We start from the raw sequence: 19235 nt of genomic DNA, 5'->3' as shown, positions 1-19235 counted from the left end.
TTGAACTTGACTGGTATCTGTCCCATGAAAGGTCACTCACAACCACAACACAATATGGCTGAGACTTGCAGATCAAAAACAATTCCTTTAACTGGCAAGTAAGAGTTCTGTGGGGCTGAAGGGGTGGATGTTGTGGGTGTGAGTGGCAGAGAGCTGATGATGTTTCCTAGTTGGGAGGGAAGAAGGTTGGGGGTAGGTAGCAGAGAGCAGGTAGGAGTTCTCTGAAGGCAGGGTAGTGGTAGGGGTGAGTGACAGAGAGCAAATGTACCCCAGTGGGAAGGAGGTCATGTTGGAAGAGGGTAGCAGAGAGCAGGCAGGAGTTCCCCCGGGGCAGGGGGTTGGTAAATGGCAGAAAGTACTTCTTCCCCAATGGGGAAGAGAGAAAGCTGAGGGCAGGTGGCAGAGAGCTGATGCTTCCCAGGGGATGGGAGGTTGAGGGGGAGTGATAGAGAAAAGCACTTCTTCCAGGAGGGTGGGAATAGGCAGCAGGGAGAAGCAGAGGGCAAAACCTGGCTGAGGGCCAAGCCAGGCGCTGTGTTGCTACCCAAGCTGGATTCACATGGGTTGAGGAGCAGATGCTGCCAACTAAAGGGATGAAGCAGTGGAACATTACTTCCTGCCACCATGGCAGTGAAATCTTAAATAATAAAGACAGTTATGGAGCAACACAGAAGGAAACAACGTGGACTGGTGAAAAGACTTCAGACCTGGAGTCGTTAGGACCTGAGTTCTTATCTCGGCTCCACCACTTGCATGCTGGGTGACCTTGGGCAAGTCATTTAGCGTCTCCGTGCTTCAGAAGTGCCTACCAATTCTGTCGCATACTTTCCCAACCATTTAGTACAGTGTTCTGCACCCAATTAAGCACTCAATAAGCACCTCTAATTGATTGATTGACTGTTCCATGCTTTCCCTTTTCACTTACTTAAGGTGCAGATTTACCTTTGAACTTGCTTCTGCTTAGCTGTGATTTTATGCCAGACTAGTAGTGCGATGACCACACTTAGGACTGCAGCTGTCACGAGCACCCCAGCCACAATGGAGAAACCTGCAATATTGACAACACAGCCTCATTCCATTACACAAGAGCTTGGAAACTCAAGTAATAATAATGATGATGATGATGGTATTTGTTAAGCGCTTACTATGTGGTAAGCACTGTACTAAGAGTTGGAGTAGATACAAAATAATCATGTCCCACGAGGGACTCACATTCTACGTAGGAAGGAGAACAGGTATTGAATTCAAACAGAAACTCCTCACCATTGGCTTTAAAGTATTCAATCCCCTTGCCCCCTCTTACCTCACCTCACTACTCTCCTACTACAATCCAGCCCTCACACTTAGCTCCTCTAATGCTAACCTGCTCTCTGTGACTCAATCACATCTACCTCGCCGCTGACCACTTGCCTATGTCTTGCCTCTCGCCTGGAATGCCCTCCCTCCTCATATCTGACAGATAATTACTCTCCCCACCTTCAAAACCTTATTGAAGGCACATCTCCAAGAGGCCTTCCCTGACTAAGACCTCCTTTCCTCTTCTCCCACTCCCTTCTATATCTCCCTGACTTGCTCCCTTTATTCTTGCTCCCTCCCAGCCCCACAGTACTTTTGCAGATATCTGTAATTTATTTATAGCAATGTCTGTCTCCCCCTCTAGACTGTAAACTCGTTGCGGGCAGGGAATATGTCTGTTTATTGTTATAGTGTACTCTACTAAGCTCTCAGTACAGGGTTCTGTACACAGTAAGTCCTCAATAAATACGATTGACTGACTGACTGACTGACTGAATCCCCATTTTGCAGATGAGGGAACTGAAGCTCAGTGAAGTCAAGTGACTTGCCCCAGGTCCCATAGCAAGTCTTCTGACTCCCATGCTCCTACCACTGGGTTATGCTGTCTCAAAGTTTACCGAGCCAATCTTTACGCCAGTTCCTAATCCATAGCCCCACAAGAGATAGGGTCCATGCCTAATTTCCACTTGAATACTCTTCTCCAGCACTCACAGTGTTCTGCACACAGTAAACACTTAGTAGATAAATAGTAGTTCTACTACACCCTCTCTTCCCCAGGGCTTTCATTTTCCCAGCAAACTTCCCCTCTAAGCAATGAACAAAATGACCAACTGCCTGAAGCGGCCACTGCCTGAAAATACATTATATATTTTCAAAGAGAAGTTAGAGGAAGGAATTTTTAGGCATCAACTCAGGAACACTAAGGTCTTACTTTGTTATGAGGCCGATAGTTCAATAGACTCGGGGGCTAGGAAATGAAACTTCAGGGGTTGCCAATTCTAAAAGTAAAGTAGTAATAGTATTTATTAAGTGTTTACTGTGTGCAGAGCACTGTACTAAGCACTGGGAAAGAATACACAGGTTGGGAATTAGATACAGTCCCTGTCCCTCACAATCTAAAAAGATGAGTATACTGCTGTTTCTGCCATCCTAGTGTTGTGACGCAGAGCATGGAAACTGAAATTAAGCTGTAGACACCAAGAATGCAATCAGCAATTCCCTGACCAAAAATCAGCATCAGGATTGCATAGATATACTTCAGGGCAGCAGGACCGGCAGTGGTTGTAAAAAGGAGAATTGTGAGAATGTTTTTGAAAGCTTGAAGAGCAAAGTCAATTTTCTGGTTCAGAAAGGAAAAACTAAAAAGGGATTGTGAAAGCACCCCTATCTCTAATGATCAAGGTCATTCTTCCAGGAATGTGGATATATTTAGCAATTAAAGCCTCAATTTATGTTATTTAGGGTGTGGAGTAGGGCCAGTAGGCATCCTATCTTTGGAATAAAGTACCTTCCAAAGCATCCAGGAAAAGAATGACCAACTCATTCCTTGGGCCTAAATTAACTGAGAGGCCCAGTCAATATTATAGTGTACCTGGGATGGTGAGGTTTTAATTACAATATTTGTATGAGCTACCATTTTCCTCTAAGGCAGAAAATCTGTGAAAATTGAACCATGCTGTCTGAGACAAACAAGACTTGACCTGAAAATCAATTATGTTGATTATGAGGAAAAACTGAGGGAAGAGTTTTCTATCTTTGCTTTGTAGCCAGCAGTTAGTTTCCTCTCATATAACACAATTTTTCCTATTCTTTCATGGTGTTCTTGCTTGTTGCTGTGAATATGCAACCTTCCTTAATGCTTTCATAAATATCAGTTTATGTAGATTCAGTTCTTCTTTAAGTAGGTGTTAGATTCTTAATGATCTCCATGTTAAGGAAAAGCTCAATATGCTATTTTTTGGCCAACACTGTGCACAAAATATATCTTTGGACATCACATTTTATTTTATTCAGGTAGAAACCTCTTGAGCTCCTCTGCCTGAAACAAAGCAGTAGCAACCACCTAATCTATATTCCTTTTTCTCCATTCCTATCTCCATTCCTAATACCCTCTCTGCAGTCTTGCATCTTCTCCCATCTTCAAGACATTTCTCCTTGGATGTCCCTCTGTTAGCTCAAATTTAATGTGTCAAAAATAGAACTCCTTATCTTCCCATCCAAGCCCTGTCCTTCCCCTGATGCTCCCTTCACAGTAGACATCACCAACATCCTTTCTGTCTCACAAGCCCCTATCCTTGGTGTAATCCTTGATTCCTCTCTCTCATTCAACCCATATAGTCAGTCCATTATTAAATATTGTCAGTTCCACCTTAGTATTGCTAAAATCTGCCCTTTTGTCTCCATCTAAACTGCTACCATGTTAATCCAAGCACTTATCCTATGTCACCTTGATTACTGCATCAGCCTCCTTGTTGACTTCTCTGCCTCCTATCTCTTCCCACTCCAATCCATACATCACTCTGCTGCCTGGATAATATTTCTACAAAAACGTTCAGACCATGTTTCCCCACTCCTCAAAAACCTCCAGTGGTTAACCAACAACCTACACATCAAACAGAAACTCCTCACTGTCAGCTTTAAAGCACTCAATAGCCTTGCTCCCTCCAACCTTACCTCACTGCTCTCCTATTACAACCCAGCCCACAGACTTTGTTCCTCTAATGCCAACCTACTCACTGTACCTCAATCTCATCTATCTCATTGCAGACCTCTCATCCACATCCTGCCGCTGGCCTGGAATGCCTTTCCTCTTCATATCCGACAGACAATTATTCTCCCCTGCTTCAAGCCTTAGTGAAGGTTCATCTCCTCCAAGAGGACTTCTCTGACTAAGCCCTCCTTTTCCTCTTCTCTCACTCCCTTCTGCATCACCTTGACTTGTCCCCTTTATTCATCCCTCCTCCCAGCCCCAAAGCACTTATGAACATATTGGTAATTTTATTTATTTATATTAATGTCTGTTCCTCCCTCTAGGCTGTAAACTCTTGTGGACAGGTAATTTGTCAGTTATATTGTTGTACTATACTCTCACAAGCTCTTAGTATGATGTTCTGTACACAGTAAGCGCTCAATAAATACAATTGACTGACAAACTGAATTCACTGACTAGGTGTTTCTCTTCATGTGACATTAAATTTCAAGTATTCTGAGGGAATATGGTGATGGTCTAGTCCTTCTGAATGTAGGGATCATGTCTATTACCTCTGTTGTATTCTCCTAAGAGTTTAGCAAAGTGCTTTGTACACAGTAAGCTCTCAATACCTCTCATGGATTATGTACATACCTGCAATTTATTTTCATGTCTGTTTCCCCCTCTAGACTCTAAGCTCTTTGTGAGCAGGGAGCATTTCTACCAAATTTGTTTTATTCAACTCTGTCAAGGACTTAGCACAGTGCTCTCCACATAGCAGGCCTCATTAAATATGATAAGGTTCTAGCAAAATTGTGGAATGAAAACACAGAAGAAAACTAACTATATTCCCTTTATTTTTTCACCTATTTATTCTTGTTCCAACCTTTTGCTTCTGCCCATTGTATGCCTTTTCTGTCTTGCTTTGCTTTCAAACAATTTGCCTGCCTGCTTCCCCTATTTGATTTTTTCCACTCTTTGACCCTCTTTCTAATGCCTTCTGAGCACTGTACTAAGAGGTCAAGAAATTTTATTGACTATTATTCCATCGGTCTTTCAGCTATTAAAAGTTTTGTTTAATAAGTGATTACTGAACTCATAGTCTCCCAGAATATTTTACAATTATATCGCTGCTTTCAAATATTTAAGTGCTTTTCTGGCACATGCCTGAACATATGGAAGAAGCAGTTCTGAGGAGGAAGATGTGAAACTGCTAGGATGTTCAAATGTATGAAAGTTGTTGTCTCTGCAAAAGATTTGTCAAATGGTACCTACTGGCAGTAACCATGTGGTCTTCACAATTGGGAGGAGCCCATCCTTCTTCACACTGACACTGAAGTTCATGGTCACACACCTAGGAGAACAAAGAGCAGTGATTCTCTTGGTCTATCGCAGTGAGACCTGATTGCTTGTGACCTGAGAGAAAATCCCTTCTAAAAATGAGCCTCTCTTATTCTTCATTTGGGATACACGAGAAATATTCCTGAGTGCATCTCTATCTTGGCTGTTAGCTGCTGTGTGATTTTAGGCGAATTACTAATTCTCTCTTGGTGGTTCCATGATAGATCAACACACTTTGTGCTATGATGTGTTAATCAGGTGAAATCTTTCAAGATAATCCCATAAAGGAGAGGTTTTTATCAGTTCCTGATCCATCTTGAGACCAGAGATGGTACGCTGATGAAGAGGAAGAAAGGACTTTCTGTGAAGCTCCAGAGGGAGGGACCCAGCTCTCCCTCCATGTTGGAGGCACAATTTCTTTTAAAAATGGTATTTGGTAAGTGCTTACTGTGTGTCAGGCACTGTACTAAGCACTGGAGTAGATACAAGCTGATCACATTGGACCCAGTCCATGTCCCACATGGAGCTCAAAGTCCTAATCCCCATTTTACAGATGAAGTAACTGAGGCACAGAAAAGTGAAATGACTTGCCCAAGGTCACAGCAGACAAATGGTGGAGCCAGGATTAGAACTCAGGTCCTTCTGACTCTCAGGCCCATGCTCTATCTACTAAGCCACGCTGCTTCTGTGTTGAGTCAGTTCAATCCCTTCTACTAGGGATTGGTAGATTTGGTAAGCACCCAGACACATTCATAATCCAACTAAACCTCTCTCATGTAAATCACATTTCTGTCTCATACCCCCTCTGAGCCTCTGTTTCCTCATCTGTTAAATGGGAATATTATTTCCTTCTCCTTATCTCTCAGGGATGTTCTGAGGACAAAATGAGTGAATAATGGTAACGGTGCTTTGGAAAAATAAGTGCCAGTCAAAATCTATGGTGGAATCCTGTGGCCATCAGAGAAAATATTGAATCAAGCAAATGACATCTGATCATGTAGCAGTCATGTAATAGCCCTTCAAAATACTTCTATAACCTCTTGACAAGCAGCTTAAAATCTTACAGGATGTGAGTGCACAGAGTTGACATCTGACTGCTCTTTAACTTAAAATTTTCTGGCAAACTTACCGCATGTCCTTTGCAATGGCTGGAACAATTTGTCAATTTGTAGGCTCTCTCAATATCCACACATTCCCCATTGCTGCATACCTGAAAGTGACATACCAGATATGAACCTGAAAGTGAAATAGTAGCTATGAAAGGGAGGGGGCCATCTACTTTCAATTTGGAAACGTTTTCTGGGTTGAATTCCAAAGCTGCAAAACCAAGAGTCATCTATATTGTTTCCTTAGCCTTTTAATTTTCTTTAGAAAATCACCACACCTGTTCGGTAGAGTATATGAAAATTCAATGTTAACTGAGGAGAAACACTTAATCAGGAAAAAGAACAGGCCTGGGAGGCAGAAGGACCTGGGTTCTAATCCCAGCTCTGTTAATTGTCTTCTGGGTGACCTTGGGCAAGTCACTTAACTTCTCTATGGCTCAATTATCTCATCTGTAAAACGGGGATTAAAGACAAGCCTCATGTGGGACATGGAGTGTGCCCAATCTGATTAGCTTGAATCTACCCCGGTGCTTAGTACAGTGCTTGGCACATAGTAACAATCTTTAGTTAAAAAAACACTTTCACTTATTAGGATTTATCAAATACCACAATTACTATTATATTATTATTAGTCTGAGGCCAGTGACAATGGCCACAGTCAGGTGACCACACCACCCACCAGAGATAGAAGTTTCTGTGTATCCAGGTGATGTTTTTCTACTCCTCTATACTGTAAGCTCATTGTGAGCAGGGAATGTGCCTTTTACATAGTTAAATTGTACTCTCCCAAGAGCTTAACACAGTGCTCTGCACACAGTAAGTGCTCGACAAATATGACCATCTCTAGCTGTGATTGGGACAACTGGTCACCTTTGGTGTGACCGAATTCTAGCAGAGGAAATCCTTTTAGGTTTGCTGTTATAATAATAATGATAATAATAATAATAATAATAATTATGGTATTTGTTAACCACTTACTATATGCCAAGTGCTTTTCTAAGCACTGGGGTAGATACAAGGTAATCAGGTTGTCCCACTTGGGGCTCACAGTCAATCCCCATTTTACAGATGAGGTAACTGAGACACAGAGAAGTTAAGTGGCTTGCCCAAGGTCACACAATAGACAAGTAGCAGAGCCAGGACTAGAACCCACATCCTCTGATTCCCAAGCCTGTGCTCTTTCCACTAAGCCATGCTGCTTCTCTGTTATGGCATTGTACCATGATATTAAACATTCTGCACTCTTCCAAATTCTGGGAAAAGGAGGGCCTAGGTAAAGAACTACCTAAATGATAAGACTTTTGAATTCACCTTTTATTTAGTGGACCTGTTCTTCCTCCCCCTTAGACAGTGAACCCCAAGTAGGACAGGGACTGTGTAAGATCTACTTATAGTGCATCTACCCCATGTAGCTTATGTAGTAGCACTCAATATTATTATTACTATTATTATTATTATTATCATTACCTTTCCATCTCCACATTTTGTTCCTGGAGCAACCAAGCCAATATCTTCGCTGTGTCCTAACAAGAAAAAAGCTTTGCATTCAACTATAATATTCTCTTCTTTAATCTTGATGTAATAAATCCTGTCTTCTCCATATGAAGGGAGATATATTCCTCCACTGCAGTATATCTTTCCACACTTGAGATCTCTGAAGAAAATCAAAGGGTTCTGAGTTTCATCATTTGAGTTACTTAGCACTTTAGGTTTAAAGCAGACTTTGACACAGTAGGAAAGCATTTATAGCACACAGTTTTTAGGGACAAACCATGTTTATTTCAAATTAGGAAGGTGTCAGTACTGATGAGGCCTGATGTGGAAACTAATATTTACTAATATCATGGCCTCTTCCTGTTAATTCCTCTCCTCACCCCCGCTCCACCCAACCAGTGCCTAATTTTTGAGAAGGAAGTAACTTTTTTTTGAAGAAGTGTCAGAAACACCTGCTGAAGTAGGAAGAAAGGTAGCATCAGACTGCCTGGGTTACAGGCTTGAGTCACAAAGGTTTTGCTTTTGAAATGTGTGGTGCTGGGGTGAGGAAGAAGATAAGGGAGAGGGGGTTTCTGTAATTCATTTAGGGCATATTTTACAAAAGTGATCTCTGACCCTTCTCTCCTCCCCTCCTTTCCACCTCCCTTTTTAACTTCTCTTTTTTTCTCCTTCCCCTTCTTACTAGATTTAATTCTATGTGTAACAGCACCTTCTCTTTTTTGGGGTTGCAAAAAAGCAGGACAATTTCACAAGTAAACATGTTTTTTTCTCCTCTAGGGCTATTATGAAATTTATGCATTATCAGGTTGAAAGATGAGGTAATATGGGTACAGAGAGTTTCCATACTACACCAAAGGACACACAGCCAGATAATGACAAAGTATATTTTTAGTCCACTTATAAACTTTGTCCTTTTCTCATTCATTCATGCAGTTGTATTTATTGAGTGCTTACTGTGTGCAGAGCACTGTAAATATTCCCATTTCTCTATCCTGATTCCAGCTCTTATCCCATTTACTTTCTTATTCTTTAACCTTTTGTGAAATGATATGCCCTATTGTTAGTAACTAGTATCCACAGGTTTGACCTTCTCAATCAATAAGTGGTGTTAGTTGGACATCTACAGTGTGAAGAATTCTACTGTAGGCCCTAAAGAGAATACAGGGAAAGTAGACCTCATGGCCCAGCTTAAAACTGGATATGTAGGAATGAATCAGCAAACTCCATCTTGGGAAGAAGCTAATAAGGAACACTTATTTTCTTAGGCCACTTACTTTTCTGCACAGGGAATGAATCTGTTGTTCACCTTTTTGCAGTATCCAAATTTATCCCCTCCTGAATTTCTTCTATAGCAGATATCATGACCCCCCTCAGACTCTGGCACCATGGAAGAGAAAGAGATGAAGTGCCAATTAATCAATGATATTTATTGAGTACTTACAGTATGCCAAGCACTATACTAAGTGCTTGGGAAAGTACAATGCAGAAGAGTTGGCAGATACTATCCCTGCCCTCAAAGAGTTTATAGTAGAGGAAATGGGAGAGTATATGTATATAGGTGCTCTGGGGGTGGGGTAAGTATCAAAATGATTAGGGGGTACGGACCAAAGTGCATAGGTGACACGGAAGATAGGGAGAATAGGATAGGGAGATGAGAGTTTTATTAGGGAAGGACACCTGGTGGAGATATGATTTTGAATGTAGGGAGCGTCATGGTCTGTCAGCTATGAATGGAGAGAGAGTTCCAGGCTACAGGGAGGTTATGAGCTAGCAGTTGACAGTGAGAAAGATAAGGTTGAAGTAAAATAAATAGGTTGGTGTTGGAGGAGGGAAGTGGGAGGGTTGGGTTGGTGCGTCTGTTGGTGGAAATCCAGGTGCCAGGACAACTTCTGCCATTTCAAATTCATTATCCCCTGCTACATCCCTGTCCTTTCTTCTGCTCAGTCACATTAGCTCTCCCTCATCCACGTCCATACCTGCAATTATCCCAGACCTTAAACTCCCTCCAGAAGCCCCCAATGCCCTTAAATCTCCCTTTTCTTATCCCTAATGACCTCACCAACTACTTTGTTGAGAAAATTGAAACTATTAAGCATGGCTGGTAGACTACAGCACAACTGAGCTACAGTAAGGAGATACGGGGTGGGATCTAGAATGTAAAATTGATTAGCTTTCTCCGGAGTATAGGGAAGATTTGAAGGAATGTGGGAATTTGGGATAATTTAAAAATTCAGCCTTGATGAAGTGCCATTTATGTGCCAAGTTCATCCCATTCAGAGATGGACTGAGTGGGAGAATGACCTGTCCAAGATTTAATTCCCTCCTTTACTGGGGTTTCCTAGGCCCAATTCTCCTCAGTGCCCAAGTCATTCTCTTTAGGAAGGGGCTCAGAAAGTGAAAGACTGCAACACTTTCAGGTCTCAAGTTATGCCTTGAAGAAATACCCACTTCCCGGGAGTGAGATCCTGGAGAATCTAGTTGTTGAGGTGATCAATCAATCAATCAATGGTATTTATTGAGCACTTACTATGTGCAGAGCATTGTACTAAGTGCTTGAGAGAGTACAGTACAACAGAATTAGCTGACACGTTCCCTGCCCACGACCAGCTTACAGACTAGAGGGGGAGAGAGACATTAGTATGAATAAATAAGAGATTTCTAGTATACAATTTAAAGAACTCTACATAAGTGCTATAGGACTGAGCAAATATCAGATGTCCAAAGGGCACAGAGCCAAGTACATAGGTAGTGTAGAAGGGAGAGCGAGCCAGGGAAAAGAGGGTTTAATCGGGGAAGGCCTCTTGGTGGAGATGTGACCTTAATAATGCTTTGAGGGTGGAGAGAATGGTGGTCTGGTAATAACAATAATAGTGATGGTATTTGTTAAGTGCTTACTATGTGCAAAGTACTGTTCTAAGCGCAGGGGGGATACAAGGTGATCAGGTTGTCCCACGTGGGGCTCACAGTCTTAATCCCCATTTTACAGATAAGGGAACTGAGGCACAGAGAAGTTAAGTGACTTGCCCAAAGTCACACAGCTGACAATTGGCAGAGTTGGGATTTGAACCCATGACCTCTGACTCCAAAGCCCATGCTCTTTCCATATGAAGCTGGAGGGAGTTCCAGGCTAGGGGGAGGATGTGGGAAAGAGGTCGGCAGTGAAATAGACAAGCCCACTGTTGGGTAGGGACTGTCTCTATATGTTGCCAACTTGTACTTCCCAAGTGCTCAGTACAGTGCTCTGCACACAGTAAGCACTCAATAAATACAATTGATTGATTGACTGATCGGGGTACAGTGAATAAGCTGATGCTAGAGGAGCAGAGGTGTGGGCTGGGCTGCTGTAGGAGATACGTTAAGTGAGGTATGATGGGGAGAGCTGATTGAGTGTTTTAAAGCCTATGGTAAGGAGTTTCTGTTTTATGCAGAGCTGGTGGGCAGCCTTTGGAGGTTGTTGAGGAGTGGGAATGGACAAAACATTTTTGTTGATAAGTGATCCATGCAGCAGAGGGAAGTATGGACTGGGATGGGAAAATACAAGAGGGTGGGAGATCAACCAGGAGGCAGATGCAGAAGTATTGGCTTCAGAGCTCTCCAACACCTCGTCCCCTCCTACCTCACCTCCCTTCTCACCTTCTACAGCCCAGTCAGCACCCTCCGCTCCTCTGCCGCTAACCTCCTCACTGTGCCTCATTCTCGCCTGTCCTGGCATCGACCCCTGGCCCACATCCTAACTCTGGCCTGGAATGTCCTCCCTCCTCACATCCACCGAACTAGCTCACTTATCCCCTTTGAAGCCCTACTGAAAACTCACCTCCTCCAGGAGGCCTTCCCAGACTGAGTCCCCTTTTTCTCTGCTCCTCCTCCCCTCCCCATCACCCCTACTCCCTCCCTCTGTTCTACCCCCTCCCCGCTCCACAGCACTTGTGTATATATATATATTTATATATATATATATATATATATTATTCTATTCTATTCTATTCTATTCTATTCTATTTATATATATATATTTATTATTCTATTTAATTAATGATGCGTATATATCTATAATTCTATTTATTTATTTTTATGCTATTGATGCCTGTCTACTTGTTTTGTTTTGTTGTCTGTCTCCCCCCTTCTAGACTGTGAGCCTGTTGTTGGGTTGGGATTGTCTCTGTTGCCAAATTGTACTTTCCAAGCGCTTAGTACAGTGCTCTGCATGCAGAAAGTGCTCAATAAATATGATTGATTGAATGAATAGGGTAGGTGCTTGGAACAGCATGGTAGCAGTTTGGGTGGAGAGGAAAGGGCAATGTTGTGATGAGACAAGAGAGAAACATCAGAACTCTGGGGGAGCAGAGGGAGAAACATAGGATATTCTTTTTTTTTTTTTTCTACAGAGGTTAACAGTTGTTTCTTACCCCCCTTGAATATTTCAAGGCACTGGCCATCCCGGGTGGGACACTTCCCATTGAAGCAATAGCCTTCCATGGTTTTGCATGGGAAGCCGTTCACTTGGAATCGGTCTTGAGGACATCGAAAGGAGAGGCCATCACACATCTCTGGAATATCACACTCGTCTTTGGCTGGCCTGCACAAGGTCCCTGCCTTTTTAAGCTACAAGAGAAACAATACATCAGTTCCTTTCCACCTCTGCAACATTCCCCTTCAGAGAGCCCTTTTTTTCCCCCAGGAAAAATGAGAAACAACTTTTATAAAACTGAGGAATTTGTAGTGACCATGGACATTACCTTCCATTGAATTTTCCATTACTTCCGTAACCACCTTAGGTTGTAGATGCTTAATAAAAAGAACTCTACTACATTGTACTCTCGCAAGTGCTTAGTGCAGTGCTCTGTACACAGTAAGTACTCAATAAATATCACTGACTGATGGATTGAAGAACACGATGATGCCAGAGTGCTGTTTTGAGGAAGAGTGCACAGTTCCTATAATCCTAGAGAGTTTCCCAGCAGGACACCATTGGTTAAAAAACAGAGTGGCCTAGTGGATAGAACAGGGTCCTGGGAGTCCGAAGGATCTGGATTCTAATCCTGGCTCTACCACGTCTGCTGTGTGACCTTGGGCAATTCACTCAACTCCTCAGTGTCTCAGTTTCTTTATCTGCAAAATGGGGTTTAAAGCTATGTGTCCCATATGGGGACATGGACTGTGGCCAACCTGACTACCTTAAATCTACTCCAGTACTTAGAACAGTGCCTGGTACCGTAGTAAACACTTTAAGGGTACTATTATCTATCTATCTATCTATCTATCTATCTAGAGAGAGAGTGCTTACTGTGTGCAGATTGCTGTACTAAGTGCTTACTGAGTTCAGGAGACTCCTGAACTCCCCTGTTTGCTCCAGAGCTTTCACATTCCTCTCTCAGATCAGCGTGAACTCCAGCACAGTGTCCAAGCTGTGAAATCTGGAGGCAGTTGCCACTGTGGAAGGAGTTTCAGCATGCAGAGCTTGATATGGACAGGGAATGTGTCTGCTAGTTGTTGTATTGTATTCTCTGAAGCACTCAGTACAGTGCTTTGCACACAGTAAGCGCTCAATAAATACAATTGAATGAATGTAGACTGTCCTTCTAGATTGTGGGCCCGTTGTTGGGTAGGGACCATCTCTATATGTTGCCAACTTGTACTTCCCAAGCACTTAGTACAGTGCTCTGCACACAGTAAGTGCTCAATAAATATGATGGAATGAATGAAAAAATGAATAAAATAATAATTAAAAAAACTGGACATAAAAGCATACTGTATGTTACTGGGATCAGACAAGGGTGTAGTCAGCTGAAAATTGGAACTGGTATAAAATCTGGGCCACTGGCCAGCCTATCTTTGACATAGAAAAGGTGACTTTTCTGTTTTTATAGTATTTCTTAAATGTTTACTATAATAATAATAATAATGGCATTTATTAAGTGCTTACTATGTGCAAAGCACTGTTCTTACTGCTGGGGAGGTTACAAGATGATCAGGTTGTCCTACGTGGGGCTCACAGTCTTAATTCCCATTTTACAGATGAGGTAACTGAGGCACTATGTGCCAGGCATTGTACTAAGTGCTGGGGAGGGTACGAGATAATCAGATTGAACATAGTCCCTGTCCCACATAGGGTTCACAGTCTCAGTTTCCATTTAACAGATGAGGTCACCCAGGCACAGAGAAGTTAAATGACTTTCCCTAGGTCAAGAGCAGACAAATGGCAGAGCAGGAGTTAGAGCTCAGTTCCTCTGACTCCCAAGCCCGTGCCCTTTCCACTAGGCCATGCTGCTTCTTATCTACTTGCCGACATAAAACAAACCCTTCAGTCCTCCATCTACACTGTCATATGAGGCCTAGTCAGGTGCATCTACTACCTCCTGTGCTATGGGGATGACCAAAGGAGTTTGCAGAAAAGTTAGATCAATCAATGGTATTTACTGGGAGTTTACTATATAAGGAGCACTGCACTAAGTCCTTGGGAAAACACACTATAGTGGATTGGGTAGATAAATAAAACAAACCCTTCAGTCCTCCATCTATACAGTCATATGAGGCCTTGTCAGGTGCATCTACTACCTCCTGTGCTATGAGGATGACCAAAGGAGTTTGCAGAAAAGTTGGATCAATCATTGGTATTTATTGGGAGTTTACTATATAAGGAGAACTGCAATAAGTCCTTGGGAAAACACAATATAGTGGAGTGGGTAGATAAAACTCCTGCCCACAAGGAGCTCATAGCCTAGATGTTTAGGATTAATAAAGGAGTGTGTGTGTCTAGAAAATGGTGGTGTCAGCCAATGTAGATGGGATCAGCTTGTGGGCCAACTGGATTTTGGAAAATTATTTGGAGGCATGTCTCAGTCCATAGGTCCATGTGCAGGGGTGGGTGCTAACTCCTCTCCCCACTGGCTTTCCTCAAGACCCAGTCATCGGTGCTTCTTACTATAATGAGTGACATTAAAGTTGCTGATGAAGTCTCTCCAGTTCAGAGTCCTTTGCATCGTAGTCTTGAGGGGTGGAATGGAATTACTATTCACTTTAGGAGTACATCATTTTAGATCAGCGGCCCCTGCACCAATATCTATCCAAGACTGTTCTTTTTTTATTGTTTTTTTTTGAGCTAAGGGAGCCCTGTGGTATGTCTGACCATAAAGCATTCATTGGAGCTGCCCCTCACGGTGTGGATAGAATTGCTTTACAGTGACTCTACTTCTTATCTTGTAGGGCTCAAAAGGTAGCCACCTGCCCATCTGTAGGCTGGGGACTTTTGTAGGTGGCTCTAGTACTCAATTCTCTCACATCCCCCACTTAAAGAGTATAGTTAATCAATCATATTTATTGAGCGCTTACTGTGTACAGAGCAGTGTACTAATCACTTGGACGAGTGTAGTATAACTGAGTTGGTATGCATGTTCCTGGCTACAGTGAGCTTACAGTCTAGAAGGGGAGGCAGACAGTAATATAATAAATAAATTGTGGATATCTACATAAATAATGACAATAATTGCGGTATTTATTAAGTGCTTATTATGTGCCAGGCATTATACTAAGCACTGGGATGGGCACAAGCAAATTGGGTTGGGCACAGTTCCTGTCCCACACGGGGTTCACAGACTCAATCTCCATTTTACAGAGGAGGAAACTGAGCCCCAGAGAAGTGAAGTGACTTGCTCAAGGTCACATGGCAGACTAGAGGCAGAACCTGGATTAGAACCCATAACCTTCTGACTCCCAAGACTGCGCTCTATCCGCTATGCCATGCTGATTGCTGTGGAGCCCAGCGTGAAACACATAGGAGCAGTGTTACATAGTCATGTTGGTCTGGAGCCTCGCTTGTCATCAGTGGTATTCATCGAACACTTACTGTGTGCAGAGTATTGTGTGACAGGGTTAAGTGGCACTAGCACAAAGGAACTTACGTGGCAGCCTTCACAGCATTCCCCTTCTCCACATGTGAATCCAGGCTTTCGAGTGCATGTCTTAGCCTCACAGCAGACATTGGTACAGTCCTTGGAAAAACACAGATTGAAAATACAGATGAGTTCTCTTTTACCCTCGTGGGCTCAGTTCATTAGTTCAGATAAAAAAAATGAATTAAAACATCCAAAACATGATACCTGAGGGCTTCCGCAATCACACTCTTCTCCCTCTTCCAATACTCGGTTCCCACACCGTGGGTGTGTTACAATATCTCTAGATAATGGAGCATTGAGAATACACTTTGGTTTAAAATCCAGAAGGTATTGGTGAAACTGGTTGTGGTTGCATTTACTGAATCCTTGTGAAGGGATACTGTGGATAAAAGAAATAAGAACACGAAGAGATAATGATAGATACCGGCATCAGGAGTCACATTCCTAGCTTTTTGAGACTCCAAGGAAGAGTGAAGAATTGAACTTTCTAGCGAAAAATAATGGCAATAATTAGAGTTGAAAGAAAGTCATAATATGGGGAAAATTTAAGGATTTCTAATTATTCATTTTGAAGGATAGTAGCAGTCTTCAAGTAAAAGGAAGAGAAAACCAAAGTATGCATTGTGATTAGAACACTGAAAATCCTCACTGGGAGGAGGGCCTTTTAAATTGTCAACACTGTGTCTACCAACTCTGTTATATTGTTTGTACTGCCCCACAAGCACTCAGTAACTATGGTTGATTAAACTGAAACAAAAAAATATGACAAATGTAAGAAACAATTTGTCCTAGCAGTTTGCTATAAACACTGGAATGGGTTCCTGAGAAAGATTGTGGAATCTACTTTTCTGGAAAGCATTAAGAAAACTTGTTATGGTTAGGTTTCAGGGCTGTTTGGAGACAGGGATTGGACTTTTTCCGGCTTCTGCCACCTTCTCTTTCTTAGAGTGTCCTGTGTTTATTGCATCTTAGTTTTCTCCATTTTGAGTAATTATTACTGTGTGATTGACTAAATATTGTTAAAAAATAATCCAATCATAAATCCTGGAAAGACTTTGCTACACACATCAGTCATTTCTCCCCACAGAAGTTGCATTCTTAATTTTTTTTTACAATTTAATAATAATAATAGTAATTATGGTATTTGTTGAGCGCTTACTATGTGCCAAGCACTGTTCTAAGCGCTGGGGTAGATACAAGGTAATCAGGTTGTCTCACATGGGGCTCACAGTCTTAATCCCCATTTGACAGATGAGGTAACTGAGGCACAGAGAAGTTAATTGGCTTGCCCAAAGTCACACAGCTGATAAGTGGCAGAGCCGGGATTAGAACCCATGACCTCTGACTCCCAAACCTGTGCTCTTTCCCCTAAGCAACGCTGTTTCTCTGAATTGCTCTTTGAAACTATTTGCTCTTTCTTACTAAGTGCTAAGTGCTGAGATAGACACAAGGTAATCATAGGTCCACTGTCAAAAAGTGAGGGAGAACAGGTATTTTATCATCATTTTACAAATGAGGAAATTCATTCTTTTGGATTACTGCTTATCTGGCATTCTGGTCCAACTCTTTTTCCATAAAGAGGTCAATGAAAACCCATTTTTGTGCTTTCTGTAGTAAAACATTGTTCAAGAGTTACAGTGACTGAGGTGGACACAGCTCAAGTATAAACCATCTAACAAAATGTTATCAACGCCAACTCTAAACAGAGCTGACATGAAAGGCCAATTAAATTTGTTCCTAAATGTTATACTCTCACCTTATGCCACCATCCATCACACACCTTCCGTAGGGACAAGGGCATGAGTATGTATCATGCTGCATCCCAATACTGTGTGCCAACTCATGGGCAATTGTGTCCGCAACCATGTTTGCATCATATGAGTGGTCCTGGAACAATGAAGATGGATAAAATGATTTCTAACACTTCATATTATAGTAGTTAATAATTGAAATGGAAAAAAAAATCCAGTTATTGTAGCGATTGAGAGAGTTCCAAGCATACTAATTAAACATCTTAAAGACCTGGGGATTTGTTTCCTGGCATCAGTTCCAAAGAAAAGTACTTTAGATAACCTGCTATGATAAGCAGGGGATTTTGATCTCAGTGCTTGGTGATGACAATAGTCTTGACTTAAGCTTAACTTGTTATAATGTGTAAAGATCAGATTTAACAATGAATTCAACGGATCTCATTAAATTCATCAATGAAACAGTTTAATCCCATGGAATGTGCAAAGAATTGAGAGCCAGGAGGTCTGCGTTCTAATCCCAGCTCTGCTACTTGCTTGCTGTGTGACCTTGAGCAAGTCATTTAGTTTCTCTGTGCCTCAGTTTCCTCATTTGTAAAATGATGATAAAATACCTATTCTCCCTCCCTTTTTGACAGTGGACCTCTGATTACCTTGTGTCTATCGCAGCACTTAGCACAGTGTTTGACACATATTTAATCTTAACAAGTTTAATTATTGTTAGTTTTTTATTCCATTATTGACATAAGATGATGACAGCAGACTCTAAAGAGACCAAAACACAACTGTCATCAACTTTCTCATTTTATCATTAGTTTTGAGGTTGGAGGGGGGAAGCTTACTTTGTCCATTTCATTCTAACTGAGGCATGATTCGTCTAAGGTCATGGACTGGGTAACAGATCCTGTGTCTCCTGACTGACAATTCTGGGCTCTATCTTGTGCCAGGAGATGGAATAGGAAATAGTTCGGGGAGTTGATGTTATGGTATGGAATTGTTCTTTCAGTATGTGCCTTAGGAAATCCTTCTGATACTGGGCATCTGTTTGGACATAATGTTAACCCCTTGTCAGAAGAAGAGTTGTGTTCATGCACATAACATTAAGTCCAGGGAGAGTACAATGATAATTACTATAGTAATATTTATTGTGGTTTTTGTTAAGTTCTTACTATGTGCCAAATATTGTAATAATAATAATAATGGCATTTATTAAGCACTTACTATGTGCAAAGCTCTGTTCTAAGCACTGGAGAGATTACAAGGTGATCAGGTTGTCCCATGGGGGGCTCACAGTCTTAACCCCCATTTTTCAGATGCGGTAACTGAGGCCCAGAGAAGTTAAGTGACTTGCCCAAAGTCACACAGCTGACAATTGGCAGAGGCTGGATTTGAACCCATGACCTCTGACTCCAAAGCCCATGCTCTTTCCATGGGGTACATAGAAGATTAAAGAGGTCCTACATGGGGCTCCCAGTTTTAAGTTGGAGGGAGAACAGACATTGAATCACCATTTTGGAGATGAGGGAGCTGAGGCACAGAGAAGTTAAGAGACTTGCCCAAGTTTACACAGCAAAGAAGAGGCAGAATCAGGATTAGAACCCAGGTCTGCTGACTCCCAGGCCTGTGCTCTTTCCACTAAACCACACTGCTTCTGAACCATAAAAATATG

The 19235-nt window shown here is 42.0% G+C and overlaps 1 protein-coding gene across 1 annotated transcript in view; it reads right to left on the bottom strand.

Moving 5' to 3' along the window:
* Positions 1-938: 938 nt before the first annotated feature.
* Positions 939-19235, bottom strand: part of ADAM7 (ADAM metallopeptidase domain 7) — a 44793-nt gene continuing 26496 nt past the window's right edge. Inside the window, exons 11-19 of the mRNA XM_038747348.1 lie at positions 17575-17705; positions 16023-16197; positions 15825-15914; positions 12333-12528; positions 9201-9303; positions 7900-8086; positions 6456-6536; positions 5261-5339; positions 939-1048 (exon numbers count right to left, since the gene is read on the bottom strand). Coding sequence (XP_038603276.1) covers positions 939-1048; positions 5261-5339; positions 6456-6536; positions 7900-8086; positions 9201-9303; positions 12333-12528; positions 15825-15914; positions 16023-16197; positions 17575-17705 — 1152 coding nt within the window. The remainder of the gene's footprint in view (positions 1049-5260; positions 5340-6455; positions 6537-7899; positions 8087-9200; positions 9304-12332; positions 12529-15824; positions 15915-16022; positions 16198-17574; positions 17706-19235) is intronic.

Source organism: Tachyglossus aculeatus, chromosome 5, assembly GCF_015852505.1.
Source record: "Tachyglossus aculeatus isolate mTacAcu1 chromosome 5, mTacAcu1.pri, whole genome shotgun sequence".
NCBI lineage: Eukaryota > Metazoa > Chordata > Mammalia > Monotremata > Tachyglossidae > Tachyglossus > Tachyglossus aculeatus.
The sequence above is the reverse complement of the archived record's forward strand: the minus strand, read 5'-3'. Positions and strand labels throughout refer to the sequence as shown.